This window comes from Fundulus heteroclitus, chromosome 7, assembly GCF_011125445.2.
Source record: "Fundulus heteroclitus isolate FHET01 chromosome 7, MU-UCD_Fhet_4.1, whole genome shotgun sequence".
NCBI lineage: Eukaryota > Metazoa > Chordata > Actinopteri > Cyprinodontiformes > Fundulidae > Fundulus > Fundulus heteroclitus.
The window spans coordinates 40,422,252-40,436,822 of NC_046367.1; the positions used below are offsets into that span (position 1 = coordinate 40,422,252).

The 14,571-nt window shown below is 39.4% G+C and overlaps 1 protein-coding gene across 1 annotated transcript in view; it reads left to right on the forward strand.

Annotated features, from left to right (window-relative positions):
- col18a1a (collagen type XVIII alpha 1 chain a) overlaps positions 1–7,383 on the forward strand; it is a 44,031-nt gene extending 36,648 nt beyond the window's left edge. The window contains exons 33-40 of the mRNA XM_012879624.3: positions 798–957; positions 1,995–2,059; positions 2,186–2,314; positions 2,455–2,487; positions 2,577–2,756; positions 4,021–4,218; positions 5,911–6,026; positions 6,138–7,383. Of these exons, the coding sequence (XP_012735078.2) occupies positions 798–957; positions 1,995–2,059; positions 2,186–2,314; positions 2,455–2,487; positions 2,577–2,756; positions 4,021–4,218; positions 5,911–6,026; positions 6,138–6,348 (1,092 nt within the window). The 3' untranslated portion in view covers positions 6,349–7,383. The remainder of the gene's footprint in view (positions 1–797; positions 958–1,994; positions 2,060–2,185; positions 2,315–2,454; positions 2,488–2,576; positions 2,757–4,020; positions 4,219–5,910; positions 6,027–6,137) is intronic.
- Positions 7,384–14,571: the final 7,188 nt, after the last annotated feature.

The following is a 14,571-nucleotide window of genomic DNA, read 5'->3' on the forward strand; positions in this document are numbered from 1 at the left end:
CTTGTTGATGGATGCAAAAACGGTGTGAAGATGCAACTTCAGCCATTCAACCAAATACTAATGGGGCTAGAAATATATACAAGCCTTTATGTAGAATTTTGATCCTACATAAGGATTATCCACAGTAAATTTAAAAATGTACTTGGGTTGTACATTGGATCACAAATGTATCATCATTGTAGGTATGTAAGGTATTAGTATCACACTAGACTGTTGGGAATGTAATGCTTGTTGGTCAATGCTTTCCAGGAGTTCAAACTTTGATGACGTAACATATAACTCTTCGGATGGAGCCTTCTAGCTGTAGATACCGACATCTGACTCAGATTGCAGAGTCCAATATGATAAAGAATGAGTTCTGCAATAAAAGAAAAGTAGTGGCCAAACTGAGGATTGCTTGGCAGTTTATTGTCATCAAAATAATTTGTTAATAATGTCCTCATCACTTGATTTTCTGTCATAAGGCCTGGAGCCCTGCAACGGTATGTTGTACAGTCACCCACCCTGAGTAAAGAACAGATAAAATCAGTTAATAATGTGATATAACATTAATACTTTCTGATTTACTGGTCCATACGCTTGGCCCATTGACCCCCCCCCCCCCCCCCCCCACCCCCCCCCCCCCCCGGTGCAGCACCAGAACTCTGAGAGGTCCAGCTTTTGTTCAGCCTGCTAACCCAAAGAAGAATCAGCTCTAGAAAACTTTGTCATCAGTATGACGCTTTTTCTGTTCATAGTTTTAGCAGCAGAATTTGTATAGAACCTAAACTTGGATTTGTTCTCCCCTTTCCTGCCAGGGTCCAAAGGGGGACTCTATTGTGGGCCCTCCTGGACCCCCAGGACCTTCTGGACCACCGGGGGTTGGTTATGATGGACGTCCAGGTCCAGCAGGTCCACCTGGCCCTCCGGGACCTCCAGGCTCTTCTTCATTCTCTGGAACATACAGGCCCAATTACCGTAAGTAGCTTTTCCTGAGGCCCAGATATCAGATCCAGGTTGTAGAAAACACTGGTCCTGACCCACCAAACCTTAATCAGGATACATAAGTCGTTGAAAACGTGTAAAACACAGAGCTGGTTTGTTTGCAGCAGAAACAACAGATGCTTAGAAATAAAGTTGATGTTTTTTCAAGACTCACCTTTCCAAGGGTCACATATGTTCAGCAGCAGCTGTCCCTTGTTAGACGAGCTGCAATGGAAGCAACAAAAAGGTTCTGCAAGGATTCAAACTTCTTTACCAAGAAACTAACCGGGCTATTAGAAAATGTGTTGCAAATGTATTACAAATAAATTACACCCTCTGCCACCACCATATAAATTGATCTTTTGTCAATTAATCTGATGCATACAGCTGGTTTTCAGCACTATAGCAAAATGGAAAGACATCAGCAATGGCTTCGGAGAAGCAACTGTTGCTGCCCATCAATATGGGAAGGGTTATTGGGCCATTTCCAAACCATCTGAAGTCCAACACAGATAAAATTATTCCTAACTGGGATACATCTCAGACAGCAGCCATTCTTCCCAGGGGTGGACCAACAAGCAGGTCCAGCCCAAGTTCAGCCTATTCAATGCTCGAAGAAATGACAAAAAACCCAACATCTCCATCTCAGTCTCTACAGGCCTCAGTTAGTAGGTTAAATGTTGAAGTCATTACAGGACAAAAATTTTAAAAAGAAACAGAAAACGTGGCTGTTTGGGAGACCGTAATGCACAGAATCCTGGTTGGAGAAAACCAAACGCAGCATGTCAGCATTAACCTCTGAGTGGACCATGAAGTCTTCTGTAGTCCAAAGGGTTGTTGAGTCAAAAGGTAGAGAAGAATGGGCCAGGATAACGTCAGAGTGTTGTATGTTAAACTGAAAATGACATGTTAATATTCCATATTGTAACTGATACTAAATTACATCTACAGTCCTGAATGGAACCCGTCTGTAGTTTTTGTTCATGTTCAAATGATTCATTACTTCTGACTCTTTGTGTTTTGACTTAAAGCTGTCAGTGTCCCTGGACCTCCTGGTCCCCCGGGGCCACCTGGAAGTCCTGGGTCCTCCTCTGGGGTACGTGTCATCTAAATATCTGATCAATCACCTTATGTCTCTCACTTCATGTGTTGTGTATGTATGCATTTAGTTAAATCCAGTTTCTGTTTCCTGCTTTGTTCTATAAAAAAATGATGTCCCCAGGTGACGGTGTTGAGGTCGTATGACATCATGATGGCTACAGCCAGGAGGCAGCCTGAGGGCAGCCTCATATACATCATGGACAAAGCCGACCTTTACCTGAGAGTGCGGGATGGACTCCGACAAGTCCTTGTATGTCTTTTCAACGCCGGCTTTGATTTCCATCTACCAAGTTAGATGAAAAGCAGTTTGAACAGTTGCTACCATGCCTCTGTGTTATTATAATAAAACAAGTTTAATATAAAACGCTAAACAACAGTTTTACTCCTCAGCTCGGAGACTACAGAACCTTCTTTGGAGATCTGGTGCGTTTTGAAGAACAAACAAGAACAGCCCAGTGTGACTTTTACTGACTCGTGTCTGATCACTGAATCTCTTTGCTTTTCATGTAAAGGGCAATGAGGTGGCAGAAGTCCAGCCTCCGCCGGTGGTTGTGTACCCCCACACCCCAGACCAGACCTCCAACAACGGAGCGGGTCATTACTCCCAGAGCAGCGCGGTCCTCCGACCCGTCGAGCCCCCGCTGCAGCGGCCCAGCCCCCCCGTGGCTGCAGCTGAATCATCAGAATCAGGAGTGAGTGCATCTGATGAAACAAAGATTAAAGCACGTCACTGTGGGTCAGAGGGATGTTCGGGGCTGTAAACGGTCGTTGGTGTGTGATAAGTTAGTCCCAGATACTACAGGACCATCAGCCATTATTGACTCTGTGGCAAAAAAGGAAGAAACTGTAAAATAACTACATTTTCTAATGATGCCGCTTCATTTCAATTAAAAAAGGGAAAAAAGCCCAACTTTAGTCTGTTTATTTAAGTCAGAGCCTTTTTTTCTCAAACAAAATCCATGTTGTCACAATCATGGACTCTCCTAATAATAGCTTTAAATAAATTTAATATAAGACCAGCACACCTATTTTTTTTGTGTCAAGTAAATTATTAAATTGTAAACCGTGACTTACTGTTTCGCTGCGATAAAAATATGACAAAACACAGAGAACCCTTTCACATAGACACTTTTTAAAATGGGAAAGATAAGAGAACCTGCCTTGCAACTCAGGCTAATGTGTGTTGATGTTCATCAGGCAGGAAATGGCTGCAAGAAAAACAGGAGAACCTCGTTAATGTGCATTGAAATACAAGAACATCCATCCATACGTTTTTTTATACTCGCTTATCTGTTCAGGGTCTCCAGTGGTCAGGTGAGAGGCAGTGGACTCTTCCAGAATATAGAAACTGAAGCTTTTGGTTCTTTCAGCTTCATATTGATCCATAACAGATGGTTAAATCTCTTTAAGCTTAGTCTGAAAACCTTAAAGAGACAAGAGCACCAGTAAGGACCCAGGACACTGGACTATCTAGAGATTATGGATTTTTGTTCATTTCAAACTAGCCTGTTTTTGTACCGTTTAGAATCAGAGTGTTTAAATGCAGGTAGAATTACAGTTTTATTGGCAGCATTTTGTGGTTCAGCTAAAAATAATGACCCTGTTTAAATAACATGCAAACCGTTTTCTTCAAGAATGACAAACAAAGATTTCTGGAAGTAAAACTCTCCAGATAATTTAGATTTAAAGCATTGTGACTTAGTTAAAACTCCCGCACCAAATAGTATTGCATGTGAGGTTCTGCTATTTTGTTGTAATCCTTTCAAAAACTGGTGGAGGAGAAAACGCACTGCATAATTGTTTAAATAATTTTTACATTTGTTTCCCAATAGAATAATATTTTAGACAATAACTAAAACTTCTGTATCACTCATCATCTAAATTTAAAATATGAGGAAATATTTAAAAATGCAAAGCAAAAGGTTTGGACTTTAAGAGAAGATGTTTCTTTTTCAGCTCCACCTCGTGGCGTTGAACGCGCCTCAGACTGGAAACATGCGAGGCATTCGCGGCGCGGACTTCCTGTGCTTCCAGCAGGCTCGTGCTGTTGGTCTGAAGGGAACATTCAGAGCCTTCCTGTCCTCCAAGCTCCAAGACCTCTATACTATCGTCCGCAGGTCGGACAGGAACGGATTCCCTATAATGAACCTCAAGGTGAGACAAAACCTCTCCAGATGTACTAACACTCTGATCACATCTCTGTTATTTCAGCTGTTTTTTTTTCATTATTACATCCTTTAGTTATCCAGCATAAAAAGCCTCAACAACATTAAAATCTGTTCCCCAAGAGAACTGGTCACAAACACAGTAGAAGAATAACTAAAATCTGACAGGATCAGAAGAAATACAAAATAAATTCTAATCATTTAGGCAAGTGAACAACAAAAGAAAAACATGAAATGCAGTTCCACTGAAGTAGGAAACTCTTCTCTTGTATTAAATGGACTTCAACTTCCTTAAAGTTACCGGTTCCTGGAGTTTTAGTCCTTTCTGAGTCTGGGAACAGTAAAATATTTAGAGTGTGCCTCTTTCTGGGTGTGGTATGGATACATATAAACACACTGATATGAAGCTAACAGCCCAAGCATTATACATCTTCATCCACTTAATGAGAATGTCTGCAAGGAAGGAGGTTTAGCAGCAGCCTTAAGAAAACAGGGATGATTTCCATGTGCAGTAATAAACACAAAGGTAGAAGGTATCCAGCGTCTTCAGGTACAGACCACGTCCATTCACCAAGAGCAGATCACCATAATTGTCCATAATCAATCACCATAAACGTTTTTTTTCACCTGAGGAAAGGAGGCAAGGATTCTACAAGAATTTAAAAAACATTCTACACTTAATTTTTTATTCACAGACACTTTAAATTATAGATTCTGATCAATAATTATTGTTGAATACTTCAAAAACTTTACACTTCTGAAGTTAGGAAATTCTTTGCCTTGATTTGGTGCTTAAATACAAGATAACTCAAATATCTTGTATTTAAGCACCAAATCAAGTTGTGCTTGACTAAACTTATTAGCATTAAAGGCAGAGGGGAGAAATTCTGACGGAGCTGAACATTAATTATAGTAATTGTGTCATCGGCATAACGTAATATTAACTAACACTTCTAGCTTCTAAAAAGTTATCAGAGAGAGTCTTTATGTAGAGAGAGAAACGCAGGAAACCTAATATGTAGCCCTGAGGAACTCCTTTGGGTACTAGGAGTAAGGAGGTAAGTGATCTAAAATGGTTGACAGCACTGCAAAAATAGAGCTAAAAATAAGAAAATTTTTCTTGAAATTAGAGTATTTTTCTTAGATTTGAGCAGGTAAATAAGATTATTTGCCAATGGAATAAGATTTTTACACTTAAAATAGGAACAATTCATCTCCTTCGTCTTATTTCAAGTGCAGTATATCTAATTATCTTATATTAGGGGTAAAGATACTCATTCCATTGGCAAATAATCTTATTTACCTGCTCAAATCCAGGGGAAATACATTAATTTCAACAAAATTGTACTTATTTTTAGTTCTCTTTTTGCAGTGAGCTTGTGCTCATTCTGGGAAGTAATTTGAAAACACAACAAACAAACCTACATATTGCTGACTGTTACCATAAATAGTGAGGTCAACTGTTTGAAAAGCTTCGACAAATCAAGGCAAAGAAGAACAATTTTTTTTTTTGCAAACATTTGCATTGATAAGATTAATCACCATTCTAACAGTGGCTTTTATTGAGCTGTTATTTTCTAAAACCTGACTGGATTTGAATGAATTGATTTTTATTTATGTGACTTTCTTTTCATGAGTAAAATGTGAATCTAATTTCCTGTTTCCGTCATTCTCCTTGCAGAACCAAGTGTTGTTCAGCAGCTGGGAGTCCATCTTCAGCGAGGACAGCAGCAAAATGAGGGAGAACGTGCCATTATACTCCTTTGATGGTAGAGACATCCTCAGGGACAGTGCATGGTGAGTCTTTGTTAACCGGGCCAGATTTTAATCAGCGGCCGTGTTTGTTTTCACGCCGGATTTAAAGTTGTTGTCTGATCTTTTTTTTGTTGTTGTTGTGTTCTCCTCCAGGCCAGAGAAGATGGTCTGGCATGGATCGAGCGAAAAGGGCCACCGGCAAATGGATCATTACTGTGAAACGTGGCGGGCGGGCGAGCGCGCTGTGACGGGCCTGGCGTCGTCCCTGCAGAGCGGCCGCCTCCTGCAGCCGACGCCCAGCAGCTGCTCCGGCTCCTACGTCGTCCTCTGCATCGAGAACGCCTTCACGTCGCCCTCCAAATGATGCATCCATCCTCCTTTCCTGTCATTCCCCTGTGTTCAGGGCCCTAGTTAACACATTTTTTGTAAACTCAGCTGATACATTTTTTTTTTTATCCCTCTCCTTTTAATTTTTTATGCTAACGCAGCTTGTAAACATGTGGCATCGGATGAACTGCCCCTGAGGAGTTTCTTGCCTGGCATCCATAAACGCCAAAGAAACGGCTCCAACAGGAAGCCGTTGGTCATTTTTCCCCCAGGATATTGGCACATATTTTCCTTTAAGTGCAGAACGGTGTCTTTCTCAAAATGAATCTTGTGTTTTTAAATTCTGTATATTACATGTTTGTTATTTGTGGTCATTTTTATGTTATCTATGTTTGGAACGTTTCCTTTTGTCTTTATCCATCCTCAGCTTTTTGTTTTTCTTTCTAGGAATTTAGCTTTTTGGATTTTTGTTCTTCTCAGTTTCAGTCTAGATTTGGGGTAATGATGGATTGCATCAAATTTATAAGGATTATTTTAAAATAAGAAAAAAATGATAATAGATATTTATTTTTAAATGAAGTTATAAAACAAAAAAATGGAACATTAAAACTCATTTTATTTCCACACAACATAAAAAGAGGCTTTGATGAGAAGCTGTGCCTTATCACACACCTAGGTTTGCTTACAGACAACAATAAACCACTAAGGACTTTTCTGGTGACATTTTTCAGATGTTGGTAGATTCTACTGAATTAAAGTGACTCATTTTGGATATCTAGGGGCAATTTTCCTGTTAAATTTGAAAATGATTATTCTGAGATAATGATTTTGCCCTTTTACCAACTTGTTAAGTCTTTATATGAGCAAAACTGGCTAATATTTTTCAGGAAAACCAGCCTTTTGAGGTCAGAGTTTCATACTCTTTCACTTCCGTTTCACAGGCTGACGTAGCCTCAGTGTTTCAGACGTTTCAACTGTATCTGTGAATATACTTTTTTTTTTTTTTGGATGACAAATTGTGCTGTACTGTTTCACCCAGGCACTGAATTAAAGATTTGTTCAATTACTGTTGCGATTTTCTATCTAGAAGTTTGTATTTAAATCTTTAAGTATTCGCTTTTGTGTTAAAATTCTTCTAAATTGGATCATAAACTCTTTGCCTTTTACTTCGTCTATTTTTTTCCAACAGTAAATTGAAATAAAAACTGCAGTTTGTGGTCAGGAATAAATTGTCAAACAGCTATCTGAGTGATTCAGAGCAGACTATAGCAGCCTGCCAATTTGGTGAACATCTAAATAATATAGAATCAGCCATTTCAATATACAGAAAATAGTCTTAAATTTGAGGACAGCTGCCAACATGCCCACGTCTTGCTACTCCAGCAGGTTCACCCAGAGCGCAGGATGCTAAAGGAAATCTCCAAACACTCGTCAGCGGACCAGCAGCAGAACGCTGCTCCTGTTGAGGTGGAAGTTACTACCTGTACAACCAGAGAGAGACTGCACACGGTTAAGTTTCATGGGAGGTGTGCAAGGATGAAACCTTTGCTTTCTAAAGACCAGGACATCTGGAAAAAAATCATCTTTGGACCAAAAAGGGTAAAGTGAAGAACAAAATGTTTTCTGTAAGTATGAAGAAAGGACAAAACAGGGAAGCAGGGAGCTGCTGCTACAGGACCTGACCATCATGTAATCTGCCATAAATGTTTAAGTGAGATGTGAGGCAACGTTAAAAACATAAATAAATAAAGATGAAGGTGAACTAGACCCAAAACAGACCAGTAAATCCAACACGGACTGGCGTAGAGTTATGAAATGGAAAGGCCTAGTCAAAACCCAGATGTTGTTCTCATGGAGACGCTTTACTGGTGACTTGAAACAAGGCAAGGCAAGGCAAATTTATTTATATAGCACAATTCAGTACAAGACAATACAAAGTGCTTTACATGATTAAGATATAGCATAATAATAAAATGTAGATAGAAAATAGAATAAAAGCAAGTAGGGATAGAATGTAGTAACAAAAAAGAACATTAAAAACAGTAAAACTGTTTAACTAGAACAGTCAAAGGCAATTTTAAACAGATGTGTTTTTAATCTTGATTTAAAAGAACTCAGGCTTTCCGCACTTTTACAGTTTTCTGGAAGTTTGTTCCAGATAAGCGGAGCATAGGAGCGGAGCATAGGAAAACAGGCTGAAGGGACGAGAAATCCCTCAAACATGTCCCAGGTGAAAGTAAGCAGTGTGGCAGAACCTTCCTCAGACTGAGGTCAGAGACTTCACCCAAACGTGGAGGTAGGCTGTCGTAACTTTTTCCCACATTAGACATGTTTTTGATTTTTTTTTGTTTAATGAAAAATACATTTATTTTCCATGTATAAATAATGAGTAAGATTAGACGGCGATTCCATGAATTAGACTTCAGTTACAGTCTTCCCAACATACATTTGGTATGCATTAAAAAACACTTTTTATTTAGAGGAAAAGGGTGAGGTTGAGTTGTGAAGTTGCAATATCCAATATAAAGGGACATAAATCTGTGATTTCATTATGTCATTGTGACAAAGTAGGTGACAACACCACTGGCCCCCAAGAGTTTAGTCTGTTATTTTCCGTTGACATTCTCCCTAGCTCAATTTAGCCAATCCCCATCTTCTGTAGTCTGCAAACATTTAATATCCCAGATTTACTAATGTTTTGCATTTTTACAGATTCGTTGCTGGAGCATCTTGATTTAAATCAGCACTGATGGACAGTTTGTGGGTACAAACAAAGAATTAGACTTTTGATTCCATCCACTTCCGAATACTTGTGAACTATATTCTATTCTTTTTTTATATCTAATTTATAATAAATAGTTGTATAGAGATCAGTAGTAGTATTCACTCCCTACTGTGTTTCTGTGTGACTGACTGTATTATCTGAATATAGATTATTTCGTGCATTGGCTCCAGCCAGACTCATCTAAGTTTGCTCATGAGCATTTGATAAAAGATTAAAACTTTAAGATCTGTGCTTGTCAGTCAAGAGGAAATAACGGCGTGCCGTCATGGGATTAAAAGTTTTGGAGCCTGAAGGCATCATTTTAAGGATCAAGCCTCAAATATATCCATTAGCCCACTGCATGATAAATAGCAGGACAACCTAAAAATAATCAGCACAAGCTGTCACTTCCCACTCAGTTTTATCCAATCTGCTTGTTAAGATTTACAGCTGTGAGCGGTTAGAAGGCTTATATTAATTGAGCGGAGGGCTCAGTGTTCCTGCAGACTGACAGCAAAATAAACCAGCGTCATAACTTCCTGTTAAGTTCCTCTCTGTCCTCGCCTGGGTGAATCTGAAGGAAAGAGACGCAAAACTCCCTGAATGGCATGTTATTTATTAAAGTCGGTTGAGTGGGAGCGTACGCTGACCCACAGCTGTGGACTGGATTCACACAGGCTGCCTGAGGACGGCTGTATTTAGTGGAGGTTCAGTAATAACTAAGTACTGTGAAACCGTGAAGTGAGGGTAATGACACAACCACGCGACAACCACGTATTCAGTGCCTTTAATTACATTCAGGGCGGAAACAAAACGCTGCAGTTGTCAGATGTGGAAGCTGTATTTACTCACTGCTTCTGACTCCCTAACAACTAACCCGAGATTAACTCAACGTAGAAAGCCGCTTTGTTCTCGGAGTTTCTAATATATTTATCTACCACAGCTTGTGTCCTGAGAATTAGAGAATAAAAAGACCTCCAAGTTTACATTATCAATAAATATCTTTACTTTTTCTGGGACTGCTTTAGTTTTCTTTTAATTTATACAGTTATGTGAAAAAGGTATTCGCACCCTTACATGTTTTGAACATGTTAAATGTCAGACAAAGACCACAGGAGTAAATTTAAAAATATCTAAATGATGATATCATTAATTAGGTGAAACAATAAATTGTTATTGAGTCTATTTGTTATTATTAATTTTAAAAGCCAGAGCAATGCCTGATTACTGCCAGACCTGTAAAATCAAGAATCAAATTAAATAGAACTTGCCTGACAACATGACTTAGACTTAGACAACATTATTTGTCATTTTGTATGCACAGAGTGCGTACAGAACGAAATTTCGTTTGCATACAGCTTGAAAATTAAGGAAAATTACAGTAAATTACAGTAAATTACAGGATAAAGTGCAGCAGTGATTTAAAAGTAAACAATTGAAATGTAAATCTTAGTTTGCTTATGAGCATTTGATAAAAACATGATGTAAGTTCTGTGATATGAAAAGACAAAATACATACCCCAAACCAATACATTTAAAAACAGATAAGAAATAAGAAATGTCTTATTTCTTATCTGAAATAATATCTTGTTTCTTATAGAAATAAGAAATAAGAAAAATATAAGAAATAAGACTATTGACATCTAGCAGAGCTTTGGGAAAAGCTTTGGGACTTCAGCAAAAACAAAAATGAGAACCATGATCCACAAGTGCAGAAAACATGGATACAATTCTGGCACTACCAGTTATTGGTGCAGCAATACAGAGTTTGATTCCCAATTTTGCAGCCTTTGCAGTGTGTATATTTCCCTTTTAGCCCATTTCAGTAATGATTCATTTGTACTTGTACTATAGTGATGAAAATGGCCATCTGTATGTTGTGAATTTTGCCACACTGTCATTTAAATATGGTGGAACCAGTGAGCAATAGAGAATTTAAAGGGATTTATGACCAAAAATGTGTCCTTGGACCAAGAACAGAAATGCCTTTTGAAACCTTGTTATTTTGTTGTATGTGAGTTTTCTACTTGATTTTAGAATCTGTCCAACACACGTTTGTTAAATCTAATTTAAGGAAAGAATTGTCGTACTCTGTGATTCAGTTGCTCTTTGACGTTAAGTATAATTTAAATAAAATAGAAGATGGACAAATTAGAATAGTGTTGGGTATGAGTTACCATGCTGATAGGCATAGCCAAGAACCGAACCAGATGCTAAAAATCCAAAAACTTAAACCCTGTGCCATCCTGTACCAGGAGCTGTGCAGCTCAAACAGTTTTTTTTCATCTGTCACCCAGATTCCTCCGGCAGGTTATCTTTGACCTTAACTTGCTACCAAACACTTTTATCTCCATTTAAGAACGAGGCACCTCCAACATCACCTTGTTCTCACTAACCGTATCATTCCTCAGCTGACATACATCTATCATAGCCTCATGAGACCATCCTGATCTCGCGAGCTTTCAAGGTTTCACTCGCAGATCAGTCTGGCTACTTTCCATTAAAGAAAATTTGGAGCCGTTCACCAAACGAACGTCCAATCAGCGTTGGCTTTGAGGCGGGTTGAGGTGTGACGCAACGGGAAGCGCGACAGTTCAGTCTAAAGAACATGGCGGCTTCAGCCGATGAAACTAGCGTTAGCGTGGCTATCAAGCAAGTTTTATCGGAATTATAGAGTATTTCTTTGCTGAGCTAACGAGCCTTTACCTGCAGCAGCAAGAGTAGCTTGGCTTGTGGTTGTGTTTTCGTTGTCGCTCTGTTACGAGCGACGAGGAATCTGATTGGTTCATTTGGCCCGTCTATCACCAACATAGGCCAATCAGCTAACCAGTATTTTCGCCCCTTCCCAAAATTACTTCAACGGAAGGTTTCCAGATGGATATGCGAAGCAAATCTATCTGGCGGAGTCAGGTAACATCTATCATGCATCTAGGAATGAATCTGAAGTCCTATTCTGACGGGATTAGTTTTACCCAAGGACCACATGGAATTTGTAATAATTATATGTGTTGTTAATCCCGTGCGAATCGGCCATGTCAGTTATTTGTTAAGTAAGAATTCCCCCGAAAATGACCTATTATATTTTGCTGAACTACAAGGTCCTGTGTTATTACTAATCCAGTGTGAATAGGCATCTCTGTGATTTGAACAGAAATGGGCAGGGTTTTTATTTGCTTTTGGTGTAGAATGAAGGCTGCATTGGAGTGTTTAGAAAACCTTTGGAAAAGAAGCCCAGTAAGAAACCCACCGCACTGCAATACAAGGCCTGTTTCTATAAAGTATAAATTGTTGTGTGTGGGTGTGGGGTGGGCTGGTGGGTATGTATGCAGAAAGATATTAAAGCTCTAGTTGGTAATCCTGTTCAGAAACACTTTTTGCTATACTGGGTAGTATGGTCCTTTCATTCTGCAAGTAGTTAATATATTATGTATTCAGAAAAAGGAGGTTAAAAATTAGATCTGCAGAGAGCTGCAGGCCTGGTATCACCTTATCTATTAGTTGTCCCATATGCCAATCACTCTGACGCGCTCACGTAACATCAGTGTGCGTGCTTTTCTTCTAAGCTGAAGTGGTGGCATAGTGGTCAGAGCACAGAGCTTCAGTCCCAGAGGTTCTGAGTTCAACTCCCACAAGCTGCCATTCTGGACCCCTGAGCAAGACCCTTAACCCCCAATTGCGCCGCACAGTGGCAGCCCACTGCTCCCCAAGGGATGGGTTAAGATGCAGAAGTGAATTTCTCCATTGTGAGATCAATAAAGTTCAGTTATTATTATTATGCATCCGGTTAGCTTAGCGGTTAGCTTCTGTGCTAGCCATTCATTGTAGCGCCGTTGCTCTCCCCATAAACTTTTATATACCAACTGTATACAAGTTTATGAGAAGAAGAGGAAGGCCTCAGTTGAAAGGAATAACACCAGAGTAGATTTCGGAGATTTTTTTTTTTTTTTACACAATCCCACTGAGGAGCGGAAGAGCGGGTAAAAAAAGGGACTTGGGGAAATTCTGGAAACATTGCAGACTCTACCTTTAACTGGCTGTAATGCAGCAGCAGCTCGATGTCTCTTAGCTCTTGTTGCACAGTCAGTGCAATAGACAGGAGGAGTTCTGTTGGGGAAAAAAAAAAAGACAAGCCCAAACATGTTCACAAACGAGCCCAAAAACCTTGGCTCACGAAATTTACAAATGAAAACAGAAAGCTCAAAGTCGCTTATAAGCAGAGTTGCACTGGCTGCACTGCTTCTGTCACACAGCCACTCACGTACACAAAACGCAGCAGAGATGTTCGTAAATTTTAGCAAAATTATATGCTTCGGTTATCCCGTGTGAATGCACCAACATAAAAAACTGACATAAGGGTGTAACTGTTTTATTTCATAGGGTCCAAAGATAATGGGCAAGAGTTCACAGAAATGCCCACTTAACACAGCCAGCTTTAATTTCTGAGACAACTACACCTGCTTTTATTCATCTCCTTGCGTATCTATTTGTTCTTTGCTAGCTCCTCTCTGTCATAGTACATATTCCCAAATGCAGGCAGACCAGAAACCGCGCAGTAAGTTAAGGATCTAATAATCAAAATGGATTTACAAAAAATGGTAGGAGAACAGGACCAAACCAACATGGGTGTAATGGAAGAAAGCAGCAAGGAACAATGAAAACCAGCAAGCTTTAATACGGAGCAGGACTGAAGATATATGAAAGCACTACATAAAAATTTACAAAAGCCAGGAGAGTCTAATTAGGGGAATCCTGAAAAACTGTAGGATTGAACAGGGCAGGAAAACCGAGGGAGGAAAATTATTCCAAACAGAGTTGTGTTAAAAGCAAAGGATCTACAATATAAAGCACAACATTAACAGAGTTGTCTAAACCATAATGATAAGGACAGACACAGGGGAAGTAAAGAATGAAACTCAAAGGAATAAACTACGTATGCATAGACTACCCTAACAACAATAATAGAAAAACACAACAAAAAAAACTGAACATGGTAAGACCTGTCTAAGAATAAAGAAACAGCCTAGAATTGATGCATAGAAACAGCTGTGGATCATGGCCGTCTGTCCATTAAAACCTATCACTAGCTATGTCTACATGAACATAAGTAATAATAAAAATGTGTCATGTAAACATGGCAACTTGGATTAAGAATGAGGCGGGTGGTTTATGCCAATCGTTAATCCAGAGTCAGCGTCCATCTAACCATTTGTTCCAATCATGTCGTATGGATTTTGTGAAAACTGCCCTGACTCTGCGTGTGTCCTATATCTCTGATCATGTAACGCAGGGACATCAACATGATCTAGTGCTAAGCTTGTGGCTTTATTAGCAAGTGCAGTCATTCCTCAGCCTTTCTTAGAAACTGGCATGGGTCCATTCTGGGCTCTCAGAAAACAGAACCAACATACTTCAGCTTTTATCTGTGTAGGTATTTCTTGTTAATTTTCAGGTTCCTGCGATAGACTGGCGACCGGTCCAGGGTGTTCCCCGCCTCTC